This window comes from Vombatus ursinus, unplaced genomic scaffold, assembly GCF_900497805.2.
Source record: "Vombatus ursinus unplaced genomic scaffold, bare-nosed wombat genome assembly UNPS02014812.1, whole genome shotgun sequence".
Classification (NCBI taxonomy): domain Eukaryota; kingdom Metazoa; phylum Chordata; class Mammalia; order Diprotodontia; family Vombatidae; genus Vombatus; species Vombatus ursinus.
The window spans coordinates 72,540,842-72,560,572 of NW_020954590.1; the positions used below are offsets into that span (position 1 = coordinate 72,540,842).

The 19,731-nt window shown below is 33.0% G+C and overlaps 1 protein-coding gene across 6 annotated transcripts in view; it reads right to left on the minus strand.

Annotated features, from left to right (window-relative positions):
* LOC114053922 (protein-L-isoaspartate O-methyltransferase domain-containing protein 1) overlaps positions 1-19,731 on the minus strand; it is a 53,403-nt gene that overhangs the window by 5,119 nt on the left and 28,553 nt on the right. For 5 of the 6 annotated variants that reach the window (XM_027877064.1, XM_027877066.1, XM_027877065.1 and 2 more), the window contains 2 exons: positions 4,541-4,712; positions 2,581-2,704 (listed from right to left, as the gene is read on the minus strand). In XM_027877064.1, coding sequence (XP_027732865.1) covers positions 2,581-2,704; positions 4,541-4,712 — 296 coding nt within the window. Of the gene's footprint in view, positions 1-2,580; positions 2,705-4,540; positions 4,713-14,531; positions 14,722-19,731 lie in introns of all 6 variants that reach the window. The other variant, XM_027877068.1, reaches the window with a different exon arrangement.

A 19,731-nucleotide genomic window follows, 5' to 3' on the forward strand; every position in this document is an offset into this window, starting at 1 on the left:
TCTGGGCAGAGGGAGAATTATAACTACACTTTGGCAACCTTTTAGCATTAAGAGACCTTAAAATAATATCAGCATGCTTCTTTGAATATTCTCTAGAAAGATGGAAAAAAAGGTTTAAGCTGCTAAATATTTTGGAATTCCCATAGCACTATACCTACTCTTTAATACTTGTTTTTGTTCTACTTCAGGATGGGACCTTGTTTATAAAAGATGAAACAACACCAATCTAGGTTGTTCAAAGTCGATTTCTAATTCAATTTCATATATCAAAATTCAGTTAAAATTATATCTTTGAACTGAAGCACAGTTTATTGTATTAGCAAGGTATAAAGTTTTAAAGATAAATAGGATGATGTACATATTTTTGATGTACATATTATTAACTAAATTGCTTTTTGAGAAAGCTTTTTTTTCCTGTAGATTTAGTGCTTATCAGTAATATGTCAATTTGTTGGTTTTGTCCTGTTTAATTGCAATTTTATACAACAAGTATTTTGTAATACAATTTCATGCAGATTGCCTTAAAAGGGAGCTTCATACATCAAACTAATAATGTTGTAGGGTGCATACAGCAATATAATCATGATGATTGTAATATTATTAGAAAAAGTTGTGTATATGTGTGACTGTATCATGGAAGTGTCTTCTTGACAAAAGTAGTATTCCTTTTTACATTATTGATAATAACTCATGAGACATCAATCTTTGTGCACTTCTAGCCATTCCAAATGTAGGAGGGAAAGTATTTAACTATTTATGACACATTTTATTTATACTATGCCAGAAGGAATACCCATAAAGAAACTATGTATGTATTTTGGGGTTTTCATTTATGCACGTGGTTGTTCACTTGGGGTAAGGTAAAGAAGAAAAAGTGCCTTTAACTGAAAGATAATTCCTGATGGCATAGTATAAATACATAATATGAGAAACAGTATTCTAAAAATAATTAAACTTAGAGTCATTCTTTTTAAATTTATTTCCCCTCTACCATCTTACTACGCCACATTAAAGTCATATTGGTTACAAAAAAATAAATTGCTTTTTTGACCTCTACTAAAAGAGACTTAAAAATTCTTTGCTAATAACGTTTAACAAAAGAATTCTCATTTTTTTAGTGCATTATACCAAAAGAAGTATTGATGTACAACTAAAGTTTGTGACAAACCCACAGGAGGTAAAAGTGTTATGATTATATTTTAAAAAGTTGTTTACTTATTGGAACTTGCTAGAGGTTTTAAAAATAGTATGATCAGGACAATATTTTCATGTTATTTTTAGGTTTTTGACACTTCTATTATAGTCTATTTACTAGAATGTTCTCTGGTGAGAAAGTCATTTTAGTTTTAGGAAAAGGAGACTTGTTCATATAATGTTTAATTCTAAATTCCAAGACTTTTTTTGTGTGTTACTATAAGATGACTGATTAAACAGATTAATGGGATATTCTTAGTTTCAAGAATTTTTAAAAAATCAGCTTACAGTGAGAACTGCCAAAAGGACATATTTTTGAGATATTTCTGATTAACTGATTTTGCCATGCAAAAATACTTTGTCTTATTTCATACCTATCATAATGGTGCTTGTTTAAGCACCTATTTGGGATGCCATAGCACTATGATAGATATAATAGTAATAACATCTCAAATTTGTTATTTCATAAATGTGTTGATATGACCAAAAACTTGTACTTGACACTCATGCTTTATATCACTAGTTATAATACTTATAGGGAATATTACCTAAATAATTACAGTAATTACACCTTTTAAAAACTAGATTCAATTCTACTTTTTAAAATACAACACTAAAATGAGCAGGTAAAATAGGAATGAATATGAGTGCTGATTATTTGTGATTTTATTTTTATACAGTGCTATAGGTGTAGTGGGCACTCAAATGCTTTCTTAACTGATATTTCCTGTGGACTCCAACAATCCACTTATGTTTGATTACCATAATGCTTACAGTTGGGCAATTATAAAGTCAAATTTTTAATGCTGTGCAATGAGGTTATCATTTCTTGAGTTCTCTTTTCTCATTTCCTTTTCATCCATCTACTTTAACTCACATGGCTCCCAATATCAGAAATGTACAGTTGATTAAGGCTAGGAAAAAGATAGACAAAATCAATTTTAAAAAGTCTTTTTAGCAGCCAAAAGTTATACTATATATACTCAATAATTATACAAAAAATCAAAGCTAAAAAAGAAAGGAGGGAATAATGTGGTTGAAATAAGTATACAGAGGAAAAAACATTTTCAAAACAATTCTGCTAATTTGTTATTTTATTATAATACAGCAGTTCACTAAAAGACAAAACAGGGTCTCAATTAGTTTTGGCACAGATTTAGAATTTTATGAAATTTAAAAGGTTCAAGCATTCTTGGAACACAGCCCTATAGAAGTTTCTATTTGCAGCAAAATAACTTCATTATTATCATATATTTAGCAAAATAATCCATGAGTTTCATATGTAAATTAAGAACACAATTTATAAGTGAATGCTGATCTACCTAGAAAAAAATAAAATATTTTAAATACAGCAGTTCTTTGCTCTTAAAGAACAAAAATACTTACGTAATCCCACTGAATCTGGTTTGCTATTGTCATTCCTATTTGGTTGTATTAATGGAGCAAACGAAACGGCAAGAATGTTTTTACTTTCCCAGGTATTCTGTCCAGTTCGCATAATTTGAGTTAACTAAATGAAAAAAATCAAACAATTTAATCTAGGAAAGCAGGCTGCCCAATATTTGTAATAATCTAATTAGATTTACAGCATCACTTTACTTGATCATTTAGGGGAGGTAATCAGAAATTGACAAGCCTTACAAAAAAGTAATCAGATATAAAATAAATAATAAAAAGTGTCTTTTTTGTTACTTTTATGATAGATGCGATTACCATGTACTGTATATAGCGGGTTTAAGTTTTTAGTTTAAAATTAAATTAATACTATATAGGTAAATATAAAAAAGAAGGTTTAGAAGGGCTCAATTTGAGGAAACGCCACTATGTAAGAGTTAAACTCTCAGCCTGTGTTAAAAAGATTTATCTCTGGTTAAGTTTAGCTGGTTAAAAACAAGTATTAATAAAGCTTTAATCATTGTGGTTGTTAATTAACTTCATCACATTCCACTTATATCCACAATAAATTCTGCGAGTCAACAGACAGACCAGTAAATAACGTTAAAGATCAGCAGAAACCCAAAGCTAGTATTGGAAAATCACCAGGTGCCTCTAACACTCACATTAGGCAGTAGTGCCACTTTTGCATGTTATGTGACTAATCACATGTTCCTATGTCAATGTAAAATAAATGTTTATTAATGCACTAAGTAATAACTAACTGAAATCCTTGTTAAATGTCCTAAGGATTGTAATTAAAATTAAAATGCAACTAATATCAGTGAACATAAGGATACCTTCAACACCAGATTTTTTACCCTGTTCATACTGATAATTGCTGTTAATGTTTAATTTCATCAAAATATTTTTGAATCAATTTCTCTGATTATTCTTACAAGTATTTTTTAGAGAATTAATGTTTATTACATTCATCATACCATCCAAGTACATATTTATTAACTATATAATTTTATTAATACAGACAACCAATAATGCAAATTAAACCTCAAAGCAAAATCTTTGGTCAGAGCTCAACAGAAATACAGAATTTTCATACTGGAAAGGATCTTATAAATTACTCTGTGATCTAAGATCTTTTGTTTCGCAGATGAAAGGTTAAGTATTTATTTAAAATCATAGAGTTAGATCTAGAATCAGATATTATGACTGTTAGGTAAATGATTTTTTTCAACTACAAAAATATGCATATTTGCAACAAAATCTGAAAAGTAAATATCCTTACTAACATTCCAAAGTAATCCAAATACACCATTTCTAAAATATAGTTGGGAAAAAAACTTTTTTTTGCTGGGAAGAAAGTAGGGGTACTTATTAAATATTTAAAATTATTTTGAAAAATAGGACTGAGAAAACGTGATGGTATGTAAAGACCTATTTTCCTATCTCCTAAATCATTATGTTGTCTTTTTTTTTGCTACTGGCCAAATGTAAGACTGTTATTCTCTTTAGTACATTTTTGGATGACACGAGTTGTATAAAGTAATGTCAGTGAACTTGGATACTTACAGCATTACCAGAATGTTTTTTTAATTATGGCATCCAAAATAGGGACTTTTGATTTACACATTTTCTAGAATAAACAAATATTTTCAAAACTTCATACAACACTACATTCTTCAAATAAAAGTTTTATTACTTTAGTCACATGAGTTTCAGAAATTCTTATTTCCTTCCTTTTCAGCTTCTCTTTTCTTTATTAAATTCATCTTGATAATAGGTGATCATAAAAAGGATACTCATCTATTGGTTAAAAATTACAAATATATTTTATACACACACACACACACATACACACAAACTTATAAAGAACTATTACTATAACCTATGAAACAGAAAATTCACATGTATGTTTCTGATACCATTAAGGGAAAAGATTAGTGAAAGTCACCTGATCTTCTATAGGCATGACAAGAATACCTCCCACTTTCAATAATATTTTCATGTAGTTTTCATGGTCTTTCTGGACACCAGCTCCACAATAAATCCGGTCATACTGATGACTATCAGATGCTATCTCGAGGCAGTTACCAACCACAAATGCTGGTTCACAGAACTCAAATCTGTAAGGAAAATAATGTGCATGTGTAAATATTCATTTCAGGACAATTCTCTTTCAAGAAAGATTAATCTAGAAAAAAAATTTTAATGTCATTCATTAAGCAATATTATTAACTTTAAAGTCTGGGATTCTATTAGATTATTCTATCCAAGTTTAATATAAAATTTTGAACACCAAATGGGTTCTATTTCATTATCAAAGGAAAAGAAAATCAAATATTAACTTACGCTTAGATATATCTAAAAACTATTATTAAAGTAAATAACTACATCTAATGAAATCTTACTACAAGTTTGGTCTCATCATCTGCCAAAATAATTTGCAATGCAAGCTAGAATTCAGGGAAACAAAGACTTGGGCAAATTCCTTCCCAATGAAAAGGAAAATATTCATGGGTAAATGAAGTTAGGAAGGCTCTAGAGAGTATTTATCTCACTACTATTAAACAGCAATAACTTTTAACCACATGGGAAGTCATTTCCATTTTGTTTACCATAATCACTGCACACTAGTACAACATTATGAGCCCCTAGGACTGAGAATATTCCTGCTAAATTTAGGTTGAGGAACATTTCAAAACTAAGATACTACACTGAAGAGGAATAAGAGGAATACCCTGAGGTATCATGGCTTGTTGCCCTCCTGCCAGACATAAATAGGAAGAAAATAATTGGATCATAAATCAGGTGCCTTTTAACCCTGCCAACTCTTTCTAACTACAATATGGTTTGGAATAACTCAACTGCCTGTGTTCTATCAAACACACAAAAACAGCCTCTAGGGGGAAACAGATACCTTTTTAAAGTCTTCATAAAGTTTAAACTATAAATATTTTCTTTGGTTTCTGTTAACTGTTATGTTGAGTTACTTTATAAAAGACAGTACATACATCCAAAATAACTAAAAACTTGGCAAAACATTTACCTATAAAGAAAAACAAGCCAGTGGCATAATATGGAATCCAGTTTTTGGTATCTAAAATTCTTCAGCTTTTAAGTGAAGAGTGATAAAGTATGTAGAATTAAGAGTGATAAAGATAGCATTACAAAGCCAAGACATTACTTGGAAGCAAAATAATTTTTAGGGAAAGCTTGGGCATCTGGTAGGGAAAAAAAAAGCAATTCCTAACTTTCCAATTGCAGTTTGTGTCCAAAATAAGGAGGTAACAGTTCTACTTACTGTTCTTTGCATTCATCAGACCACATCTAGAATACTGTGTTCAGTTCTGAGTGTTTTATATCAACAAACTAAAATATATCCAGGAGAGACTAACCGTGACAGTGAAGGGATTTGAACCTATGTGATATAGCAAAATGAACTGGGAATATATTTACTCTAAAAATTAGGACTTACATACAGGATATTACAACAAATTTCAAAATATTTTAAGGACTGCCATATTCTAGGGGACAGAACTGGGATCAATGGATGAGGAGTTATATAGAGAAGCAGATTTCTTCTACTTAAAAACTAGAGTCAACAATTTTAAGTATTCAAGCAGAGAACCTACTATTAATAACATCTCTTCAATTAGTAACATATTGGCCTACAAGATCTCTAACACCCCTTTCAATACTTAAAACATAGGCTTCTAAGAAAACCTATTCTATCAGAATGGAACACTCATATTGCTATAGCCAAAATCTTACATTTCATGGAACCATTTTAGAAATTTCAAGAAAGCAAAGTTACTTGACAGCTATCTTTTTAAATGTAAAGGATGGACCAGGAATAAGTTTGGCCTTAAGACAGGTCAATCTGATGAAGTTATGTCTTCTTGGTGTCTGAATATACTCTGCCCCCAGAATGATTAAGTCTCATGTTCTCATGGATGATTGATTTAATAGGTATAAAGAATTTCAACTGAAAATAAAAATAGTAATAACTGTGATTTATATTAAGAAGTAACCTGGAAAAATGAGGAGAGAGAGCTGGCTTTAAAGCCAGATGGACATGAACTCAAATACAGCCTCTGACACATGGTGGCTTTGTGACCCTGGACAACTCAAATAACTTCTCAGTCCTCTAGACAAGAGGTACCAAACTCACAAGCTACAGGTCACCCTCAAAACTGCCTGAACCAGATCATAAAGTTATTGGGACGTGTTTATGAAAATAAAAGCAAAATGCAACAGAGATGTTAACTATGGTATTCTAAAGTAAGTATTTACAGGCTGCATATTTGAATGACACCACTGACAACTTTATAATAATATAAATTGCAGAGAAGGTACTAACCTTCTCTAGTAGGAATTTTCTCATTTGAAATCCTCTAAACCAATGAAATCACGTGAAAAATCACAAATCCAGTTCCTATGCCAACAATAAGATTTTCAAAAAATGTTTTACAAGTTTGATCACAATTGAACCTTAAAATAATCACAAGTAAATACTGTAGGTATCATACTTATTTAGAGGTGACAAAATTGAGTCATACAGAGTAAGTAACTTACTCAGTCACAAATCTATATTAAGGGGGGCAGCTAGGTGGTACAGCGGATAGAGCACCGGCCCTGGATTCAGAAGAACCTGAGTACAAATCTGGCCTCAGACACATAACACTTACTAGCTGTGTGACCCTGGGCAAGTCACTTAACCCCTATTGCCCAACCAAAAACCAAAACCAAAAAAAAAACAAAAACAAAACAAAACCAAATCTATATTAAGTGCAGGAAGAAGGATGTGAACCCTGGTCTTTCTGATTCTAAATCCAGAACTCTATCCACTAGGACTACATTGCCTGTCCTCTTGTGTCTCAGTTAAGTTTAGTATCCTTATGGAGTAAATACTTTGAAGAAGGGAAATAAGCTTCCATTCAGTTCTGCAAAGTCCAAATAATTCACAGCAGTAGTCAGGTTTTGCTCGTCCACATTTTACTGTGCTCCATTGCTGCTCCTTCAGTTCCCAGGGCCACATGCTTGGTTCAAAAACTCAAACTACCTCCAAAACATATCCTCAGACACTGCCACTGCTAAATCTGAAGGAGCTCTCTCAATGGTGGAGGTATGCAGGCTTTATTTCCCCCGGGACCCAGGTCAGCTCTTGGAACTCTAATTTCTAGTCTATGCACAGTCTATGGATTTCTCCTCTACCAATCAAATTTGTATGCTTTCTTTTATACGAACATCAATGAGCCACAACAACCTGTGTGAATCATATCAATCACAAACTAAGACAATCACTCCATGGGGCTGTTAATACCTCTCAAAGTGTCGGAGTATTTCATGCCTACTAAAAATCCCAAATTACTGAAATCATCAAGTCTATGAACAATCTTCTACATAAAAAATAATCTCATCTATAATATAAACCTATGGCAATGACATGATCTAGTAATCAGTGCATGCTATTAGAATACAACTTGAATGAGAATAGGGATTGTTTAATTTTTGTATTTATATACCCTACATGTGGCACAGTGCCTAGCATAAATAAAGTAGGTGCTTAACATGCAATTTTGTTGCATACTGCTTTGTATGAGACTCTAGCTAGATATGGTGACCAGGAACAAAAAAAGTCTCCCTCAGTCTAGAATATACAGTGTCTAATCTCAACTGAGCCCTCAGGGCAGCAGTGTAATCCCTTTTACTCTACTTTAATTGAAGCTTTAGCCCATTCAGCAAAGTTGTTGCTCCAAAATGACTTTATTGATAACGATCACCAAGAGTTCCCTCTTCTTCTCTCTTAGCCAAACTCCCTATCTCATTCTCCTATATCCCTCCTTTACTCCAGTATCTGATGCTGGAGGTCCCATCTCACCAAGGCCCCCTCTCACCTTCTCCAGCATATTGCTTTCTCTACCATCACTTCTCTCTCTAATCTTTCAATCTCCTCCTATTTACTGAGTTACTCAACCTGTGACCAAGAAACATAATCAACTTTTCTCCATGCTGGAGAACATAAACTCTCACTAAATCCTACCACCCTCTCATTTTCTCTCTTCTTCCCTTCTTAGCCAGACTCCTGGAAAAAAGCCATCTCTTCTTCATGCCTCTGCTTCCCCTCCTCCAAATCCCTTATAATCTAATTTTCAGCTTCATGACTCAATTGAAACTGCTCTCTCCAAAATTACTAGCAACCTTTTAATTATCAAATATGAAGGTCCTTTTCTCACACCTAATCCTTCTTGACCTTTGCAGTATTTGTTGTTTTCAGTTATGACCCTATTTGGAGTTTCCTTGGCAAAGATACTGAAGTGGTTTGTCATTTCCTTCTCCAGCTCATTTTACAGATAAGGAAACTGAAGCAAACAGGGTTAAGTGATTAGCACAGGGTCACACGGCTAGTAAGTGTCTGGGGCCAGTTTTGAAGAAGAGTCTTCCTGATTCCAGAGTATTATCCATTGTGACACCTAGCTGCCAGGTATATGACATGACCAAATTCTGCACCTGGATATACTTTTTTCTCTGGGTTTCATAACACTGCAGCTCTCTCTTATTTTTCCTGTAACCTATTTAACCAATTCTTCTTAGTCTGTGAGGCTCTCCTCTTCTGTTACTACACATTCTCTCTTAGTAACCTTGTAGCTCCCATGAGTTTTAATTATTCTTTCTATGTAGACAAGACCTAGATCTATATATCTAACATCAGTCTCTCTCCTGAGCTCCAGTCCCACATCACCAACTGCCTACTTAACATTTCAAACTAGATGTCCAATAGAAATTTCAAATTCAACATGTCCAGAAAAGAACATCATTCCCACAAAACCAATATCCCCTTTTCAGAATTTCCTATTTCTCATGTTTAGCTTTCAATCCACTAAATACCCCAGATTTTTTCCCTAAAACTGCTAAGTATACTATTATATCCCATCTAATTCTAATACATCCCTTCAAGATTTTACCCATCATTTGAGCTGAGATGTTTTCCAATGTTATCCTCCAACATTTTTGCTAGTCTGCTAAGTTGAGTTACCTATATATTTAGTAAGTATTCCACTTATTACTTTATCCAAGTACTTAAAAGCAAGGTGTTATGACTTTTTTAATTGCATTTCTAGGACTTTCTAGAGTATCTTTCAGAGCCTTGTACTGAGGTGATGGTAGGGGTACCACTACTAATCAAGGTTAGCAGAAGTTGAAATGGCTAAGGTCACACTATCAGTATATGTCAGGGTTGGAATTTGACCTCTAAGCCTTCCTGATTATGAGACCAGTTTTCTATTCACTACTTTTGTATCTTATCTTGTATCTAGTAATACACTTGAGATATCTGCTTAAATTTGAATTTATATAAAATTGTTCAACAGCATAGGCCCAGGACTAAACCTTACAGCAGTCTACTAGAACCCTGTGACTACCCCATATTATTTTGACATGTTTAAAATCTCTTTTGCTATTTTGCCTTACCTCAAAATAACAATCTTTACTTAAAATAATTCATAAATGATTTTGTCTACTGAATATGCAACCATATCATATTTTATGTGGTTATATGAAATTTAACTGAAAAAATAAAATGCAATTCACTTTTTATTAACACTCAAAAGCATCAGTAATCAAATATATTTTGCAAGTGTTTAGAAAACTTCCATATCAAAATGAAAATATACCAAGAACATCCTTAGTTGCTAGGCTAAAAGATTACATAAAGTACAAAATCACAGTAAATAATTTTTCAGTGTACAGTTTCAAATAGCTTTGTTACAGGTTTGGTAGCAGCATTTTTTGTCTCCAGTCATTTAAAATATAACTAAAGATTCTAATACACTCAGAGCAAATAAGTTTCTATTTAATTAAATAAAAATAACATTTTTGAGAAGTATCATGGCACTAAACCTGAGAGTCCTGAAGACCTATATTTATATTATAATTTTGATAGATAATAGCTCTTACCATAAGTAAATCACTCAACCTGTCTGTGCCGAGGCAACTCTTTAAATCTGTAAATTGTAATTAAATTTGATGATTGAATTGAGTAACATAATTTTTTCCCAAAATCCTCTGAGAAAAATGTGAACCAAGAGTTGAAATACTGGCATGATTTAAAAAGGGGGGCAAAGGCATTGAATGACCATAGTTATCTTCTTTTGCAACGCAAAAGAATATCAAATTCTTCAGTATTCTTAGTACCATAAGCCCAATTGCTAGTTTGACCTTTTCAGACCTGACAACAGAACGATTAGGTTAGGTTTGATTTGGGGACAAAATGAAATTTGTATATATGTCACTGACCAATTAACAAAAGGTTTACTTTGTTCTAACCCAGCAAAGAAATGCAACAAGAATGCAGTGGCTTCTATAGACACTGACCTTCTTGTCTACCGACACCTGCAAGGTATGGTGATTTCAGACAGCTTTAAGTAAGACTGGCCTCTGACTCCACATAGATGAGACTTTCTATTTACCCTTAGGTGATCAGAAAGCCACAACACTTTGTATTTTGAATTTTGCATAAATAACTGCACTCATAGGCTCACAGATCTAGATAGAAGAGACTTCATAGGGTACCCTAGTCTACTGTTCAACTTCTACACTTAAGGAAACTGAGGTTGAAGCAAAAAACAAAAACCAAATTGGCCTGTCCTGAATTCATTCCATTAGAATATAAATTCCCCAAGACTTTGCATCCCCAGCTCTTGGTATTTTATACCCTAAACCCTGTGTCTTGAACATAGTAGATCCTTAATAAATGTTTGTTTGAGATAATGAAAATAAATTTATTTCTGATTTTGACCATGTGAAATGTATAATCCTATGATTCAAAGTAACGCTAAATTCTTTCATTAGACTTTAACACTTTGTTTCTGAGTCATATTGGAAAGACACATTTTTTTTTAAATCACCAATTACTATTTTCCTCAAATAGCATCAGTTTTTCCATTTGACACTGAAAGATTAAAACAGATGTCATTTTTATTATTTAATAGACATATTCTTCACGTTTAAATTTTCAGAATTATCCCACTTATCTAAATTTAATTCACCAGCTAACATTCCAAATTATCTATCTGAAGAAAGATTTACAGTATTTTCATTGGTCCTATGGATATCTGTGTATTACCACGGACATCTGCCATATCTTACTTAAACCTTTTCTGCCAAACTCTGATGCTTTTGATATTTCCTCTTCCTCAGAAGCTGAAAAAATACAGATAAATCCTGTTAGGAAGTTCTTGAAGTCAAACTGAATTCTCTCCTGCTTTAAGTTTCTCTCTTCTTGTTTAGTTCTTCAGGCACATGAACAAGACCTGTAATATAGCTCTAAGTAAAATCCTTTACATACTTAAGATGGTTATTAAGTCTTTCCTTAGACTTCTCTTCCATAAGCAACCCTAAACGTTCAAGCATACTAATCTGTTAACCTATCTTCTCTTAAAACCTTTTATCAAAATTAATATATTTTGAAAAGTACCTGACATCTTTAATATCATCTGTAAAAAGAATGTATCTGTTTTCAAACGTAAAACTAAACCCAAAGAGATTTTCTGACTCTTATACATAATAATCCTCTTAATACAACAAAGTATCACTGTATCCTGTTTTCACATAACAGTACTACACTATCAACTCATATTCCTTTTTGTTTATCTTAACTACCATTTTTTTTCCCCCTTCAGTACCTATTACAAGTCAGCTCCAGAAATTTTATCTTGCATGAAATGTAGTAGTCACACCAGATTGTTCAAGGTTCCTTTCAATCCTATAATTATTTCAAAACATATCTCAACATGTCATCTGGTAAGACTGCAAAAAGCAGTTGTCTTTTGCTTTTTCAGTGTCCACTGGGTCCATGAAATTGTACACACACTATTCTATTCTTTTCTCCAGTGACTGATTGCTAGCTTTATATGTATATGCGTGTACACACACACACACACACACCCCCACCTCCCATACACATATGTAGTGTAGCTGTATGCTTGTAACAGTGTAGCTGTTAGCAAAAAAGGACATGATTTTAAATGCAGACACAGAAAAAAAAATTAAATAACACTGTATCTTTCATAGTACACTTATTCACATCTTCATTCAACAATAAATTACTGTGCTAAAACTAAAATTTTTCCTTTCATAGGCTCCGGAAAACACAATAGTAACAGCTACTGGGTAGTGCTTGAGTACTCAAATATCCTCAATCCCTGAGTAAGAGCTAGTGCTGGCTATATTTAGTATTGTCTAGACAACGTTAACTTATTTTGATAATATGCTAGAGCCTACTTAGATGGCTCACCATAGCTAATTTAATCAGCCATAACATTTGTGGATATGACAGAACATTTTCCATCAATTATAATGCTGAGATCAATCCATTATCATAAACCGAAAAACAGAAGTGCTACAGAACTGGTATCAGATTTGTACATAAAGACCAATGGGATATCAACTGTACTTTTAGGCATCTGTGAAGTTATACAGTTAAAATACAAACAATTAAAACTGAAAATCTAAGTGTTCCGGATGGGAGAATTTCTAGAAAAAAATCACTGAACTGTTTTCATGAATTAATAAGCATGAGCATATGGCTTGAGGAATCTTTTTGATAATTTATAATCTGGAGGTAGAGTGATAAAAATTAGGTTGAGAGTGATTTTTAGAAGTCTGTGATTATAATTATCAATATATCCAAATCATACCTAGATAAATATACACAGATAGACATGCACATATAAATCACAAATATCATGTTACATATACCAAATGTGTGTGTGTGTGTATGCAGACATATATTACTAGAAGGCCTTGACAAACTATTTCAAGCAGACAATATGATCTAGGAAATTACACCTCTCAAAAACAAACAAACAAAAAAAAAAACCGGCAAAGACTCTAAAGTTGTAAGGGCAGGTAAATGGCACCATGGAAAGAACACTGGGCTTAGAATCAGGAAGATTCATCTTCATGAATCAAATGCAGCCTCAGACACTAAGCTGTGACGCTGGACAAATCACTTAACCCTGCTTGCCTCAATTTCCTCATCTGTAAAATTGAGGTGAAGAAGGAAATGGCAAACCACTCCAGTATCTTTGGCAAGAAAATTCCAAATTGGGTCATGAAGAAACGGATATAACTGAAACAACGTAACAATTAAAGTGATATTACTCCATATGGTTCTAATTTTACTTATGGCATCATGCTTTTCAGAAATCTTTGGGTTTTTAGTCTCCAAATGTCAGTTGAAACAATTCCTTTTTCAAATGTAAGTGAAATGAAAAGACAACTTCTAGTCTTTGAAGGAAAAACATTGTGACCATTTTTTTTTCCTACAGTGTTTTAACATCCTCCTGAATCAAAGTTCTCTTTAAAATCAGAGGGCTATGGCAAGCCATTCTAGAGGAAAATAGTTCAGCAATATTTTGCATTAACCAGAGGTTCCATTATGTACTCTGTTTATGGTGATCTACTGACAACATAGTTCTGAAAATATTAATGACTACAATTAGATAATGAAAATACTTTTCAAAGTCCAGTATCAATATATTCCCATTGGTCTTTTTTTCCCCATACCTGGAATGCAAGCTCCCTAGCTTCTACGAAGGCTCAGCCCACATACCATCTCCTCCATGTAGTATTTCCTGATTTCCCCCAGGTATTAGTGCTCTCTCCCTCCAGAAATTACTTGGTATTTATTTCTCTAGATTAATTTTGTAATCTCGCAGTAGAATGCAAGCTCCTTGAAGGCAGGAAGGACTTTCTGGGGATTTGTATCATCAAGTGAATATTAACAGTGCCTTACACAGAATAAACATTCAATAAATGTTTGAAATTAAAAATTATCTCTTAGCATTTTCTTTAGTGAAAATGGAAAATGATACATCAACTTAAATAACTTTCAGGAAAAACATTTTCCTAAGAATAACACTAGGATCTTGATCACTTACCTTTGCTGTGGTTTTCACTGGGATGTGAATGTTGTAATATCTTGATCGTGAGATGGACAGGTGATTTCTTTCACAGCTGGGAACCTTGCCAACTTGCCCATAAAATTCTTTTGATAAGCTGCTAGGAGATCAGGGTGACCTAGCCTTGCCCTGCAGCTTCCCTCTTAGATGGACATTCTAGGTCTAGGAGCTGACCAAGAGTAGAAAAAACAACATTCCCCTTCAATATACTGTTGAAGTGGGGTTTGGCATTTTGCACATCTATTTCACAATGTGCCACAGAAATATGTCATTACATCTGGGATATATTTGTTTATTTTTTTAAAAGCCCATTAACTAATTTATTAAACTATTTTCTCTTAAAACATTTTTTATCAATTAACGTATTTGAAGGAAAAAAACTAGTTGGAACTCTTATAAAAGTTCAAAATTTCAAAAATTGAGGGTGGAAAGAGAAGCAGATAAATTCTTAAATGTCCAAAAACATTTACACCACTGTAACTTCAGAGAAACTTGCAACCAACAGGTAATAGAAAAATACGGATAAAGGGAAAAAATAAATATTGATTTTCCTCCATCAATCCTGGTTCCCAGGGGATTATCCCCTTTCCACTTAAAGCACAGCATAAAACTGCTCACTTCCCCTAGAAGTTATATGTAATTTAAAAACAAACCAAAAAACAAAAAAAACAAAAAAAACAAAAAAAACCTTACAAGCAAGCCTTTCAGACAAGACCCCAGAGAATCTGACTCTCCCTTTACCTCCCTCCTCCAACCCTCTGGACAATTACGTTCACAAATAGTTTTGGGGGGTTTTATGGATATACTGAAATGTTTCCAATTAAAGCTAAAAGTTTTATTTTGAAGATTACACTCAAATATTGAATGTTTTTTTATTTTTTATTTTTATTTATTTTTTTTTTAGGCAATTGGGGTTAAGTGACTTGCCCACGGTCATACAGCCAGTAAGTGTCAAGTGTTTGGCCTGAGGCCAGATTTGAACTCAGGTCCTCCTGATTTCAGGGCCAGTACTCTATCCACTACTCCACCTAGCTGCCCCTTGAATGCTTTTTAAAACCAAGTTTTCAATATTTCATTTAATATTTCACAGAAACCTAAGGAATAAGAGTATTTATTGCTGATCCTAGCATTCACTAGAAACTGCTGATAAGCAACTCTGCTTATATTTTTCCACATTTATTTCACTTTAAAAATGAAATCCATATGCATGGTCATATGAATTTATTAGGTAAAAAAGACCCAGTGTATTTTAGGTAATTCCAGAATAGATGGAGTGATAAATATACTTTATTAAATATATTTATTAAGTTAATAATGAGAGTAAACATAGCTTGATAGAGGAAAAGCCTTGGAGCCAAGGAAGATCTCTGTCCTCAATTACCTAGTTGTGTGAACACAGGCAAGTTGATTAACCTGTCAATGGTCAAGGTAATTTTTTGAGACAATTTATAGAGTTCAGTTGTGATTTACATGAGGAATCATGAAATCATACATCAGAAAAAATACAAAGAAATCTCAATGAGACAAGATGAGGTCATCAACCCAAAAAGTAAATGATAAATCCAGTTTTTCATTAAACTCATTTGGAGAGAAAAAAAAAAACCTTTGCATATTTCTGAACAAATGTGGACTATAAGGGAAAGATGAAATGAAATTGAAGCTAATACATCTTGGTTTCCATCCATATCTACTCTCCTCTTTCCCCTACCTATAAGTTATTTTTTTCCCTGAAATTCACAGGATCTTAGATATAGAGCCAGAAGTGGAAGTCCATACAAAGTAGTACAAACTGTATTTTAGTTGTAACAATTGTTGAACTTTGAGGATAGAAAAGAGATCTTAGCGGTAGAACCTAGACTAAACTCAGGTTTCCTCATTTCTAGGCTTTTACCAGATAATTGTTAAATCATTTCAACTCTTGCTTGAAAAAAACTCTAAAGTTTTATACAATAATAAATTTTCTGAATCTTAAGGATGAGTTTTTCCCATGAGCAGCTGTTTTTCTTTTTTAGTGACATTTTAAAACATGTATTATTAATCAGTCAACTCATTAAGAGTCTGCTATAAACAACAAACTCTGAGATACAAGTATATACTGACATAGTCCATGCCCTCAAATTACTACCTAGTCAAATGAGCTCAACTCATTTATGAAATTTACGAAGACTACTACATATAAAGCACTGTGCTAGATAGGGCTGCAAAGATAAACTAAACAAGCCTTGCTCTAAGGAGCTTATAGTCCACTGCAAGGATACTGCATGTACACATGACTAAAAACAAAGTCTTACAAAGGATCAATTTTAAGGACAGAGCATTATAATACACTAGTACGGATCAAGAAAAACACATTATAGGAAACAACACCTGAAACGTGCTTTGAAGTTAGGGATTCTGAGGCTCAGGAAGACTAAGTACATCCCAGAAACACAGGACCATCTAACTGTTAAAAGGCAAAGATAGTGGCAGGAGGCAGAATGCATTGAGGATAATAGAGGGCAGGTCAAACTAACTGAAAAGAGTAAATGGAAAATAGTATGAATTAAGACTAGAAAAGTAGGAATGATGTGTATGGTAGGTTTTAAATGCCAGACAGAGGATTTCGTATTTTACCCTAACAGTAACACAAATTCTATCTAGGAAAATAAAATATGTCCAAATAACTGGGTGTACATAGATACTGTACCTTATTTCAAATTATAAATGCCTAGTAGAAGACGAAATCTTTACCGCTGCTCCTACTACTACCCTCTGGGGCCAGTCAGAACAAGACTACACCCTCTTCCAGGTGAGAGAACTTCAAAGACTTCTGAATAGCTATTACACCACCCCCTTAGTATTCTCTTCTTCAAGCCCTAGTGTTTCAATTCACAGCATCAAAAACAAACAAACAAAAACAAACCTAAACATATCTAGTCCTCTTACTAGTTTGGTTGTGCCATCCTGGTTGGCTCTAGTACTTATTATCCATATTCTTCTTAAAATTTGGTACCCAAAATTGGACCCAGATGTGATCTGGCCAGGACAGAATTATCTGGGATTATCACTGCCTCCTTCAGTATAGACTATAATGGACTTTTATACACTAACTCTTGGCAGTCTGGTGAAACCTACAGAGCCCTTCCTCAAAATACTTTTAAATCCATAAAATACATAGAATTAAAAAGAAAATGAATAATAAATATTACACACATATATACGCACACATATATGTATTGTATACATGTATGAATTAAACCAAGTTCATAGACCCCACTAAGAACCCTATTATCTATCTAGACTTTCCAAACACTATAGAGTAGTCTAAAACATTGCTAGATCTTCTGGCCGTCAAGCTGCTCTACTGACTCAGACTGAACTTGTAGTCCACTAAAACTCCCAGGTACTTTCCCACAAGAATTGTTGACTAGCCATATCTCCCCTCCCGCATTCAGTATTTGTACAGTAGTTTTTATTTTACCTCATGTGCAAAGTTTTATTGAAACTAAAATTTGGGGGTTCTGTTCAATCAGTCAACAAGCATGTATTAAGCATCTAGTATGTGCCAGGCATTGGGTTTACAAAACTAAAAATGAAAAAGTCCCTACCCTCAAGAAGCGTACAGTCTATTAAGGAAAAATATATACACAAATTAAATGCCTAAAGCAATCAAAAAGCCTCATCTGATGTTCAACTATCCATTTTCTTCCTGTTCCTCTTTAACACAGACCAACAGATATTAGGCATGTTTTCATTCTTGAGATCCCTTTATCTTCAATAAAGAAAGACATGCATACTAGAGTCAACATTTTGAATATATAATCTTAATCTGAAATATATAGCTTCAGTTTGGCTTGTAGGAACATAGAGACAAAAGGGCAGAACGCTGATATAAAGATTTTCCTTCCCTAAGCATATTAGAAAACCAGAAAATGAAATAAGTTATATTTCTGTAGCTTATTCCTGTGAGGTAGTTCATGCAAGTATTATCTCTAACATTATCTCTATTTTATGGATTATGAACCTATTCCATCCCAAAATATTCTTGAAAACATCTCAATATAATTATTCATCTACCGTTAAATAGAATCAATCCCAACTACTGTTGTTGTTACTGTTGTTATTAACAAAAAAAAAGGGAACATACTCCTATACCTACTAACTGGTTAAAAAAGCCAGTCACCTTATAGAAGGTGATTATTTTTGTTAAGCTTTAAGAACATTATAATTTATATTTTAGGATAACATTCTGAATTCTAAAAGTTAACAAATTTCAAAACATTGAACTTAACTCTTCCATAGTTTATTCAAGGGTAAGACTGAATTGTTTCAAAATAAGTTATAATACTTAAGAATTATCCTACAGTCTAATGTTTACCCAATTAAAAACAAAAATCTTTTAGGGCAAAATATTCATAAACAAAAATTCCAAGAAATTTTTAAATCTCATAACCAAATGTATTTTGTATTTACTACATTTCAACTAACTTATAAAAACACATAAAACTCAAAGTAGAGGAAAGCTGACAATTTTCATTTTGAGCCAAACATGCATTGCTAATTCAAAGTTTGAAAAATCAAATGGGACACGCAACATTTTTTAAAAAGCAAAAAAATAACCTGATGTCTATTTTATGCATTATTATGCCTTTTTTTACTTTGGTGATCAAGAAAGACAGGGTTACTGCCACTTGACAGAATGAAGTCTGAGTTCCATAAAAACTTGTATAGGAGGATGCTGTACTGTTCAAGTTACATCCCAACTCCTGTTCTACTTTGCATTAAGGTAGATTATGAAGCCCTCTTACAATTGGGAAAATTATCCCATACGATGTAATTTTTAAAAAGACCTTATACATCTTATAGTCATTGGAATGTATAAAACAGTATGTACTACCCTGATTGAAAACAAAGCTATCATTTTTGTATTTTATTTTTATAGAAACTGCTTTTTTAAAAAATGACAAATAGAAAATATTGAGGTATTATTTTCATACATTTAGTTAATCACACCTACCAGAGGCAGATACATAAATGTCACTAGAAGAAGTTTAGAAAATTGGGGCTCAGAATTCATGGAATTTGAAAACAGCAGATCTGGCATTCCTAAACTGATATGCAAACAGCCATCCCAGCTCAGTAGCTGAAAGAATGCCCCTTTCATTCTTGGAGATTTCCCTCCCTTTGGTACTAAAAACTG